This window comes from Metopolophium dirhodum, chromosome 7 (genome assembly GCF_019925205.1).
Source record: "Metopolophium dirhodum isolate CAU chromosome 7, ASM1992520v1, whole genome shotgun sequence".
NCBI lineage: Eukaryota > Metazoa > Arthropoda > Insecta > Hemiptera > Aphididae > Metopolophium > Metopolophium dirhodum.
In genome coordinates this window covers 12,222,667-12,235,628 of record NC_083566.1, presented here as the reverse complement: position 1 = coordinate 12,235,628, position 12,962 = coordinate 12,222,667, and the positions used below count along the sequence as shown (strand labels likewise).

General features: G+C 28.5%; 2 protein-coding genes across 2 annotated transcripts; one reads left to right on the top strand and one right to left on the bottom strand.

The window, feature by feature from the left end:
• The first annotated feature begins 505 nt into the window (after positions 1-505).
• On the top strand, positions 506-5,384 carry LOC132948766 (vesicle-associated membrane protein-associated protein A). Its single transcript, XM_061019409.1, has 6 exons — positions 506-1,161; positions 3,605-3,757; positions 3,983-4,098; positions 4,295-4,405; positions 4,463-4,570; positions 4,645-5,384. The coding sequence occupies exons 1-6, from the start codon at positions 1,101-1,103 to the stop codon at positions 4,816-4,818; spliced, it is 723 nt and encodes a 240-aa protein (XP_060875392.1). The 5' UTR covers positions 506-1,100; the 3' UTR covers positions 4,819-5,384.
• Positions 5,385-8,485: 3,101 nt separating this feature from the next.
• LOC132948768 (COP9 signalosome complex subunit 8) lies at positions 8,486-9,565 on the bottom strand. The gene is made up of 2 exons (XM_061019410.1): positions 9,248-9,565; positions 8,486-9,161 (listed from the first exon to the last, which is right to left on the bottom strand). The coding sequence occupies exons 1-2, from the start codon at positions 9,286-9,288 to the stop codon at positions 8,630-8,632; spliced, it is 573 nt and encodes a 190-aa protein (XP_060875393.1). The 5' UTR covers positions 9,289-9,565; the 3' UTR covers positions 8,486-8,629.
• Positions 9,566-12,962: the final 3,397 nt, after the last annotated feature.

The window sequence follows — 12,962 nt, the reverse complement described above, 5'->3', positions numbered from 1 at the left end:
TGGAAATACATTTAGAGATGAAGCCTGAATGAAATAAAAATATTTTTGAAAGCCTCCGTAGTTTAAGTTTAAGTTGTATTCAATATGAAAATCGTATTTATATGTACCTATACTAGTCAAAATGTCAAATAAAAACATGACATGATGTGGATTGCAACGATTCTCGCACCTTACTGTATCGTATATAATATTCTCTAAAAGCACTAATAAAGATAACAAAATAATAAATATTTTACTTTAGACAACTCGCCAACTATAATAACTAATAAGTAATAAACAGTAACTACAGTATACAATATACAATGAGTATAAATGTAACCATAAGAGTCTACAAAACTAGAGTAGCCGCTCGCACTGTTCACAGCTTGTGGCAAGCCCGCCAATATCGAGTCACCGGACATGGAGGCAGCTTTGGGCGACCACGGTTGCGGTATGTCACGGTTTTTTCATAACCTCATAGCAACAGCTGCTTCTGGTGTTCCAGTCAAACAGACGGTTCTACTTGTGAGTTGTGTTATTGTTGTTTTTTTTTCTAATCATCAAGTTTTCCTCTACGGACTACGGGCTCTACCACGGCTCAGGGCTTTACAACTCATGCGCATTTGTCCACTAAACTACCATAGTGATTTTCAGGTTTCTTATTTTCAATAATCTTTTCGGTCTCGCGTTGCCCAACGGCTGCCGTACGACAACGTTTCAAATTCTGACCGTCTAACCTAAGACATTCTGCTTCGACATATAGACATACTGTCCACCGGTCGGTCGTTTGTCACCTCCGTCCTAAACTTGTGTATGTGTGTGTGAGTGTTTGTGCGCGTACCGTACTACTGTGTGGCCCGCGACGTTTTGCAGCGTTCGCGCGACCGTGTGTGTGTCTCTTGCGTTTGTGTGCGTGTTCCTTTGAGGTGCGCGCCCGCGCGTGTGTGCAAACTCATATCGGCAATTGGCTATCGCTTAACAGCGGCTTAGCAAGTAGCTACTCGAGCAATATCAGCACCAGCCATCATCGACGCCGCCTCATCCGGTTCATTCTTGCCTGCGAACAGACTTGACGACAGCTTCGCCACCGTCTTGACACCACTTATCCCGAGCACCAAATCATGTCGTCCAAGATCGAACAGATACTATTCATCGAGCCGCCGCACGAGCTCAAATTCAAAGGTTAGCAACACTCACGACGAAACACCCATAATTCATGGGTCTGTGTCCGTCCCAAATAGGCCCGTAGAGTTACCGAGATGAACTCGGTGGGCCGCATAATATTTGGCCGGCTTAGTAATACCTATATGGCCAAAAATATTTGAATACCCCAAACTCTGAACACTGAAATATGAATAATAATAAATAATAAATATTGTTAACTTTTTTAGGGCAGGTTAAAATCCAAAAACTCGGTGGGTCGATACCTTGCCTATCCGGTGTTATCTATGTCTGTGTGTACTGTTTTGGTAGAGAACCCTTCTGAACACCATTTCTGTAAATGTCGAAAACCTTTGTAGAACACGGTGCATTGCACGTTGATATCCCAGAGTCGAATGAATTGGCTTAGTGTACTCGGTGTCGGTGTCTACCACACATCACTTGTTCTTTATTTTAATCATTTGTTTGATTGTTATTATTGACACTCTTATTTACAGTTTTCAAACCATTTGCTGTATCTTGTACATATATGTTAAAATCAAAAATATTTATTATCGTGTTTTTTTTTTTATCAGTTTCATGTTATACCTATGTTGTCCTATGAACAACATTTAAGTAGTGTTATTTCTACATAGTAGTTGCCTAGTTTATGTTTATATTGTTACGTACATTAAAATTAATATCCATTAATTTGATCTTCATTCTTCCTACTACGTAAAATGTACCGTCTACTTGGTAATCATTTATACTTTCCCCAATACCTACTTAACTTTACTACCTATTACAAAAACAAATTTAAAATTAGAGGTAATGCTTTTATTTGTATTTACATACCTATTAAATGAGGAATTTGGATAGCGAGATTGTGTACTATTGTTAAATAATGATAAATAAGGGAAATAATATCAATATACCTTCATATGTTTAGTAAATTTGGTTCTTAATTAGAAATATTTGTATTAAATAGGTACAATAATGATTCATAAGATGTGTAGGTAGGTAATTACATTAGTTTTAGTTTTTCATAACTGCAATTTTCACTATTTATGTAACTTGATATAAGTAGGATAACCTAACTTTGGTATTCTAATTTAATACCTATTGGGTTTCTATGTAACTTTTTTCTAACTAATTTTTACTTATGATTATAAAGATGTTTTTATGCATTTCAGTAATATTATGAAATTGTATAATATACCTATTTAAATTTTACATAGAATTAGTGTAACATACTAAATAGTTCAAAGAATAAACCATTGATATAATATTATAGCCTAACCTAAAATTTAAATTAAAAAGTATCAAATATTTAATATTGAAAATTATAATTGTATTTATAATTTAATTGATGAAAAAAAAAAATTAAATTAAAATCTTAAAAGAAATTTGTATTTATATATTTTTTTAATCACCTAATTTATGTTAAGTACCTAATAACAAACTAATTGTAGTCATGTTATTAAATATTTAAGAAACGGACTAAGAATTATTCCTTAGTAAACTACAAACATTATACTATCAATGCAATATTTATTAATTTGCAATGATTTTAATACCCAATAAGTTATTATAAGCTATTACCTAACATATAAAATACTAGCATATGATTTTATAGATTTATAGATAATGTAACCACTGTTAAAATCGAGTAAAATCTTTGCATCTACTATTATAATTACAAAATGTTCGATAACTGAAATCAATAAAATTTTAATCCACCATATTATTTGCAATATACCTATAATATAGTTGAAAATTATAATTGATTTGTAATTTATAGTATAATTTAAGATTAAAGAGAAATAAAAAAAAAATAGTTTGGTATGTGAAAAGTTTAATATTTTATAAGCAACAACGGGAGCAACAATAATTTTCATTATTGTTTTATTTTTTTATCTTATCATAAATTCTTAATGCATGGCGTAAGGCTAGGGTTCTGAACATTGATTGGCCTAAAATATTTTTAAAGTTACAACTTAATGTGGGTATCAAAAATAAATACAACTGTTTTTATTATTAACTATAAATAGGTTAAATATATAAACTGTTAGACCATAATTTTCCCAATAGAATAATTGATTAACTATTAAGGCTCGGTGGTTGGCCTTAGTCACTAACGTGTTCTGACATCTGAGCCTCTGAGATCAAGCATATGCCGGCGTCGCTAGTCCCCGGATTGGGTACCATCCTGGTTTTTAGTGACTAATCCTTGCTCCACATACACGAGTTCCTCAACCAACTACAAAAACACTAATGGCCATAGTTGCTGATGCAAAAAAAAAAACCCATTACCAACATGTTTTAAATTTTGTTTAAAAGTATTTGAAGTAGGTGTACATTAACTAATTATGAATTTAAATACAATAGTAAATCTGCAAAATGCACTTCTATTTACCCACTTATTATTCTGGAAAAGTTATTACTACAATTTTAAATGTGATTTACAAAAAAAAATTTTTTTTAGGTCCATTTACTGAACCAGTTCAAACAATTATGTCTCTGAAAAATCCAAGTGATAAAAAAGTGGCTTTCAAAATCAAAACTACTGCACCTAAGCGTTATTGTGTCAGACCAAATTGTGGTGAACTTGCTCCTAAAGAAAAGGCGGAAATTTCAGGTACCTATAAACAAACGCCCATAAATAATATTTTTATTAGTTTGCATTGAGATCATTAAATTAACAATCCTTTTCAAATTTTTTTTTCCTTTTTGTTTGATTTATTTTTATTACCAAGCTTAATTACCATTTTATAATTTTTTAATGAACCTTAAAAATATTTTTCCTCAATATGATTGTACTAACTTGCGTTTTGTTGGTGTGCGTTATGAATTTGTTATCCAGTAATATTGCAACCATTCGACTATGATGCCAATGAAAGAAATAAACACAAGTTTTTGGTACAGACTGTTGTTATAGATCCTGTTGCTGACTATGGAGAAGATGGCAAAACTTTCCAGGTTACTTCAATCTTTCGTAACAATTCTTAAGTCAAAAATATTAACAATTTATTTTAAACAGATTAAAAAAATGTATATACCTATATATTTTTAATTTAATTTGGTTTTTGTTTTAATTTTTTTGAATATAGTTATAGTTTATCTAAAACATTTATTATATTTAAAAAATAAATAACAACTATTTATTTTATTATAGTGGAGAGATGTTGAAGAAGGTAGAATAATGGATTCTAAATTAAAATGCTCGTTTGAAATGCCTACAGTCGAACAGTTATTAGAATCTAAAAACATTCATGATGATACCACAGTAAGTTTTTTGATTAGTCCAATATTTAAAAAATATTTCAAAACATTTTTTTAACAGGCTGTATTAGAAACAAATACTGAAACAGAACTACAAAAAGCAGCCACTGAAGTAAAAGAATTACGCGAGGAAGAGACAATCTTAAGACAAGAAAATATGAAATTGAAAGTGAGATATTACAATTTACATTTTTTTTTTTTAATTCTTGAGTTGTTTTTTTAATTGAATTGTATGCATCATAGGAAGAACTATTGCAGCTTCAATATGAAATCAAAAACCAGCAATCTCAAAAACGTTCTGTTGGTGGTAGTCAGCATTTGGATATGCAAAACAGAAATGCCAATATCGCTCTGATGGTTGGCGTGGCGATAGTAGTTGCATTGTTGGGTATTATCGCTGGAAAATATGTATTTTAGTAAGATATTTTAATTTTACATTTGAAAAAGAAAACATTTAAATTTGAAAATAAATATATAATATTAATTTATAAAACGAAAAGCAAAAATTGTATTTTTAATTTTTAATGCAAATTCTTTGTGCATAGTCCTACTGTTAAGGTCCATAAAAATTATATATATATATATATAATTAAGTTGCCATCAATGATTATAATCCAATGTCCTATAAATATTCATGCGCATATTAATTTGGAAAAATATATAAATAAAATCCTTTCTTTATGCACAGATAAATTAGCTTATAAGCCCATTATGGTGCAGGTAATTATTTAAAGATTATTTGGTTATTGTTTTTTCTTCTGTGAAAGTTATTTTTTTTTAGTTTGTTTGAATTTTTAAAACTGGTAAATATCTTTAACAGCTAAATATATTGGATTACTGTTATTCTCTCTTTCTATCTTTTTCTAATAGACTAATATTGTATACAAACAAAATGTATTATCTTTATTCTAAAACATGTGTTTTATCCGTCAGTTTTGACTGTTTGTATTTAATTTTTAATAATAAATTATTGTAATCTTGTATGTATTAACATCAAGTTCTTATTTATTGGTTTTTACTCATATTCTTATTATTACTTTTTTAAATATTTTTGTGAAAATATATTCATATTGAGAAAAACATTGTGTTATTTACCAAAGTGAATGAAACAAAATAATTAAAAACTTAATAATAGAAATTATTGTGAGTTCTATAGAACATAAATAATTTTGTTTTAATTTAAATTATGTGTTATGTACATATTACACATATATACATAAAATTAGTACTTGAATAATATTTACGTTTTTAACATAATTATGACATGTTCAAAATTTAACAAATATTAAATAATGATTAAAATGTACCAAATATCAACAAATTATTGTACATATTTTTAAAAAAAACTCCTTTATGACTTTATCACATTTTATCTAGAAATATAATTAATATTATACTACATGACATTAATGTATTTGTTCTACCAATGATTATTGTATTACAAATTTATTACAGTTGAAGTAATTAAAATGTACCATAATATTTATACTTTTTGACGTAATAAAAACTAGGCACAATATTTTGTTCCACTGTCAAAATGTTCAGAAACATAATTCATTAAGTGAATGTCTACAGCCACATGTACTGTATTCGTATTTCAAACAGACAACATAGAAAATTTGTTTTAGCACTACATAATAATTTATTATGTGTTGCAGTGGCGTAGCCAGTCAGGGGAGGGGCTGATCAACTTTACACTTTTATACATTAAATACGTACTAACACAGATAGCTGAATAGTGTTATTACTTACAGTGCATTTTTAAATATTTTAAATACAATTTAAGACTTTTTGAGCGACTCATAGACCATTTAAAATAATTTTTAAATTTTCTTAACATTTCAGGGGGGGCAGCCCTCTCAGCCTCTCCCCTGATTATGACACTGGTGTGTTGATAGCTTTTATAGTAGAGTGAATTGATCTGTTATAAAAATTAAAGGCAAAACTAAGTGTTCTCTTGTTAGTTCTTTACAACATTTACATTTTTAAGCGAGTGCTGAGTAATAAGCATTTAAAAATTTTAGTATTTTACATACTCATAAATCATAACTGGTAACTTCCTTAAAAGTTAAAAAATTCAACGAGAAACATAGATAACAAAATGTTCTTACCTTCAAGCTTAATAATAGGTCAATTCATTCTAATATTAAAGCTTAAAATCACAAAATTAGAATTGCCGGACATACATTTCGGTATATTATATGTTAGTATAACTTACACTGACTGACAACACATTCGGGTACAACTTCCTCTGAAGCTCTCAAAAAAACTATGCCTAGTCTTCTAAAATGATTATTACTTTTGGTCCAGTCATATTTGGTTATTTAATTCCTATACATATTGAATTCTTTGTTATACAATATTTCTTAAATATTAATAACTGATAAGAGATAATTAATAATTAATTATAAGTGAAACTGGCTATAGAAATATTTTTCTTCTCCTAAAAAATACATGTATTTGAATAGTAATTAAATGATATTACAATGATTTAATGAATGCATTTTGTAAGTTATTAATAATATTTTCTGTCCTTATAAACTATATATAATGTATATATACTTGTTTTTTCAGATTCTTATTGGAGTGTTTTGATTTTACAATTATTTGTGTTTTTTATCTGTCATCACAGTTTGGGACAGTAGAACTACTTTGATATTTTTCAACAGTATCTTGTTTGATGGGAAAGTGAATCTAGTTGGTGCATTCTGGAGGTAAAACTGTCAATAGTTTTTTAAAGTGGAGGGAAAAACAATAATTTTTTGGTGTAATTCTAAAACAAAAAACCATAGATACATGACATTTTCACTTAATGTTAATATCTACATTTTCAATACACGATTCAATTTTCAAAATATTTTGGGCGGTGTACAGACTTTTTCAGTTTCCAATTTTTTTAGTTTTTATTTCTATAAATCTTAATAAATTTATATTTGTTGGGTAAAAAATTATGATGCATTGCTACAAAAGCAGTTGAAAAATATTAAAAATACATAAGCAGAAATTTTTTTTATAAGCATTTAAAGTTAGAACTCTTACAAAATGTATTAAATTTAAAATTTAAAAATTGTATAAAATGTTCAACTTTTACAGCTAAGGATTGGAAATTTGATACAAGGTTCCATGTAAATAGGTAAATAAATTACTTTTATTTACATGTTACAAATGTTAATAATTTGAAACATTTTTAATTGTTTTCTTCACAAGGTAGGAAACAGGTTGTGTTAACTTAAATGTTTGTGGTACATAAATATAATAAAATGTTAAAAAGTATATTACTTATTAGTTATTACCAATGCTTTGGATACTATTTGAAGCCGAGCTTATTACTTAATATTATTAACATTTATATAATGATTTTGATAAGAATATTTGGTAAAGGTAGCCTATGGGCTATGATATCCATGGAGTTAAAATTAATGCCTAATGGCTATTAAAAAATCAGATAATCTAATAAATAGAAAATAAAATATTTTGCTTAAACATATTGCTATATTTTTTTTTTTTTTATATATAAGCTTTATAAAAATGTAAGAATCAATAGTATTCCACAAAAGTATGAATCTATTATAATTAAAAATATAATATAAACTAATATTATGTAGTTATACAAACGATAAGTTATTTATCATTACTTAGGACATAATTCGTTAAGGCAAATAATTTGTAAGTGTTCATTAAACATATAAGTTAAAGTACTTTTAATTTATATAATTTAAATGTGTCCTAGGTAAGGTAATAGATTAAGATTGTATTTATTTGAAAATAATTAAAAGATTATTAATTTTTTGTTTAACTTTTCTTTGATATTGCGAAGGTTGCCGAAGTATAAAAATTATATTTTTCTTGTCTTTTGACCACCTATAATATTCTTTTATGAAAAGTTCTGGGATAATTAGAACCTAATAAAATAATTTTAAGTATGGATGTTTAATTTTTAAATGAAATAGTTTTTATCTACAATGCAGTAGATTTTATTTAACATGACACATAGTACATAAGTATTGTTTGTTAACATCGGAAATTATGTTTTATGTATAAATATAAAATAAAAAAAGAAGAAGAAATTTATAAAAGATATAAATTTAATATTATCCTTATGTATAGATTATATTTTTATACACTTGACACAAACATTATTTGTTAAAATTAATTTTTAACCAAGATATCTTAGTAGACTGGTTAGGATCAGCCTTAAATTGATTAAATACACAAACAAAAAACTGATTCAATTTTCAATATAAGACGTAAATGATGATAGAGTCACTAATCTGTCCAGAATTTCTTGACTACCACCTAGTCCCAAATCGGGTTCGTTGATTGCTATCGGCAAGACATATCCATTTCTACATGTCCAACCTTCACTCTCCACTATTCTTTCTGCTTGTTCTTTGTCTACCCCCATGAACGTTTGAAATTTGTCAAGTTGTATGTTTTCGTAGTGCATGCTAATGAATTTCAATGTGTCCTGTTGGATGCGACGCTTGATTGCAACCATGATGGGCTCCAGTACATTAGACCATTTGCAGTCAATCAGTTCATATGCTTGTGTGTAGTGTTTTGCCCAGAGGGCTTTGCCAATCGACCAGACTTTATGTAATTCGGGATCGGCCTTGACCGGTTCGGGCACACGGCGCCATAAGAACTTTGCAGCACACAGTTCGTTGGTGTACAAGTATGCAGAAAACAGTTTGGTGTACTGTTCGGCCGTCAGACAGCCTTCTTGGATCTCGTCGTTTTCTAGCTCTTCGATGACAAAACTGAAACACGGACAATAATCGAATATAGTAGTGTAGTGAAACCTCAAACCTTAAAAAAAACCTAGACGACCATAAGCTATGCCTACCTGACGTCGAGCGGTTCGGAGATCATGTTCGGCGACGGCATGGCGTAAGAGACACTGACTAGTGATGGATACTACTATACTAGCATATATTATGAATATTATAAATTATATTATTATATTATGATAATATCAACGTTCAAATATTGAGTATTCAAGTTTTAACAATTCAACACCGATGAAATTGGAAATACCGTCAATACTCAATAATGTCATCATCTGAATATCTAAATATCCACGGACTAAGATATAATCATAGATAATACATAATATTATGTATTATCTATGGATATAATGGACTGGAAACGAGCAGCTTATCACGGGCCACTAATGTGGGTATAATACTAATAAAGTGCGGGGGGTCGCTACGTGTTCCTGGAGTTCACAGCGCCCTCTGCAATTAACACGGACTAAGATACAAATTGTGTAGCAAAATAAAACCACCGGTAGCGCTGAAAACTTCAAGAAAAGTGTTCTTATCAGCTAAGTGACACCTTTTCGTGGCCGTCCCCCGATCCCCGCCGACCATGTCGTTTCCAGTCCATTATATTATCTTAATCTGGCATCCAGATTAAGGTAATCGGATAAAAAAACCACTGATAAAAAAGTTACGGGATAAAAACTCCAAGAGACTAAAAAGCCATGGATTGACAAAAATGACACGGATTTATTTTTGACTTTTGTGCTACAACAATAAATTTAATACAATGTATTATTTAATCCAAAATTTAATACAATTAATACAATTTAAAATAGCTTGTGTAAGCATAGCTGTCAAATATTCATACTATATAATAATAATTAAAATGAGTCAAAAATTTAATTTATATTAATGTAGTCATATTGTTACTAATAAATATATATATAATATAATGAATAATGTATAAAAATATTAAAAGAAAATATAATATTAAATAAAAAAAAAGTGGGTAAGTGGATGTCGCTCTGCTGTACAGTAGATTGCAAGGGGGTCACTGTAATGGACGGTCTTAAATTTAAATTCAATGATATAATATCATTGTATAAGAAAAACAATTCTGAGCGAAAACGGTCAGTCAGCCTATGATATTACTAAGTATATATTTCATGATATTGTGAATAAAGTAATTTATATATAACCTATTTACGTGAAGCTTTGTTTTAAATTTTCAATCCTTAGCTATAAAGTTGAACATTTTATAAATTTTTAACTACAAAATAATTATTTAATTTTAAATTTGATAATTTTTTTCAAAATTTGGACTTTAAATGCTTATAAAAAAAATTGTGCCTATGTAGTTTTAATATTTTTCAACTGCCATTGTAACAATATAAATTACTTATATATTTACCTATTTACGTTGAACTTTGTTTTAAACTTTCAATCCTTAGCTATAAAAGTTGAGCATTATATACATTTTTAACTACAAAATAATTATTAAATTTTAAATTTGATAATTTTGTCAAAATTCGAACTTGAAATGCTTATAAAAAAAAATGCCTATATATTTTTTAAAATTTTTCAACTGCTATTGTAACAATATAATATCAGGAGCCTTGCATTCAATTTTCACGCTTTTTTACCCATCAAATAAAATATTATTTAAACTTCAAACGCTCATAAAAATTTAATTTAATTTGATGTAGACGTTTTTTTTTTATAAGACAAACTTCTGAATAAACCTGTATTAGATTTTTGATTTTTAAATCTTATTAGATTTAAAAAGAAAAATTTTTATGAATTCTCAATTCAAAATAATTTGCTAATTTTCGTGATTTTTCCGTATATTTTGTCAACATTTGAACTTTAAATGCTTATAAAAAAAACTGTGACTAAGGATTTTTAATATTTTTCAAATGTCATTGTAACAATATAGTAGGAGCCTTGTATTAAATTTTCAAGCTTTTTTGCCAACAAATAAAGTTTCATTGACATTCATTGAAAAAAGACTAATACAATTGGAAACTGAAAATATTCCTAAACAGTTCAAAACAAATCAAAATATTTTGAAAATGTTATCGTGCATAGAAAAAGCGAATATAAACATGTGAAAAATTCATGTATATACGTTCATTTGTTTTAGAGTTACACCAAAAACCAAAACCGATTTTGCGTAAAAAATCGCGTTTTTCCCGGCGCTATTGAAAATTATTGGGAATTTTTAAATTTGACCTCCCGAATGCACCAACTAGATTCACTTTCCCATCGAACAAGATACTGTTGAAGAAAATCAAAGCAGTTTTACTGCCCCAAACCATGATGAGTGATGATACACAAAAAAAAATGAGAAAAAAAAACACGCATCATTATAAAATCAATAGGTACTTACATTCATCGTTCCTCTCATAATCTAAAATAATCTTAATGTGTAACAAATAGCTGTCAAATATTCATCAATTGTTCGTTGTGTTAGCACATATTTATATAATTTGTCTTGCATGTTTTCATAAGTTTTTTTTTATATTTAAATTGCCTATTGTAAATTGGGCTAACTTTGCTTCGTCAGAAGACAACTCTGACCTCATTTTTTTAATAAATGTCCAAACAGAAGGATGATTGTGGCCTACTAATTTTGAAAAACAATGGTTCCACCCTTCTGTTTGGTTATTCATTCGATTTCAGTGGGCATTCTAGGCTTCTAGCTGTAGTTTTTATTTCTATTTTACATTTTACATTTTCCATAAATATTACTACAGGATTAATTATACTAGAAGAAATTACTTAGTCCTTCATTTTCTGTATAAATTTGTCATTAAGTAACATTCATTTCTTCTGTATTGAGTACACGATTTTCTACATGATTATTATGTTGTGATTCAATATATATATTACAATATCCCCGTACACTGGAGAGAACACGCTTTCATACAACGCCATGTTATTTTATTTTTTCCCAAATGCTTCACGACGTAGGTACATATTATGACCATTAAAACAAATTGTATTACCTCAATTGTTAGTTTTTGACAATTTCCATTACCTATGTAAATTTAAAAAAGTCCGAAAATAAATTAATAATTTCACAAATTTAACACCGTAGACTATTTTATTTCATGACAATTACACCATACACAGCTTGAGCATATCAGACTAAATAGCGCATAGAAGATACAATTTTACCAACTTCCTAAAAATATATTTCTGTTTAAACCCTTTTAAACCCACAGGAACGGCCTTGTATATTCTAAACAGTGTTTTATAGTTTTCGTCTTGTAAGCATGAGCATAAAAACGTTATTCATGTTTTATTTTAAGAGTAGAAATCTAACTATCTTATATTAGTTATAAACTCATAGCTCATTCTTCATATTTGTAAGGTACTATTACACATCTGTAATACATGTAACTGTGAGGTATTTTTTTTTTAATGTTCTTGTTATCCACCAAATTAAATAATAATTTTCAGGTAAAACGATGTTACTTGTCATTAAAAACCACTTCTTAACTTACAGTGGAGTAGTTAAATGTTTTCAGCTATTAGGTATATTGCGGTAATGGGTTAACCACACGGAATATAGTGACAGTGCAGTAGTGCACCTTAAAAAGCAAATCATGGTCATCGATAGAACCAATCAACCAAATATTTTATATAATTTGATAGAACTGTTAAAGCATAGGCGTACCAAAAGTATGTAGCAGACATGGTTAGTGGATAATTTATAGACTACCCACATAAACCTATTACCATTGGTCTTTTATCCTTAGAACACAAAGTTGAAAAACTCAAAAACTACGCTTA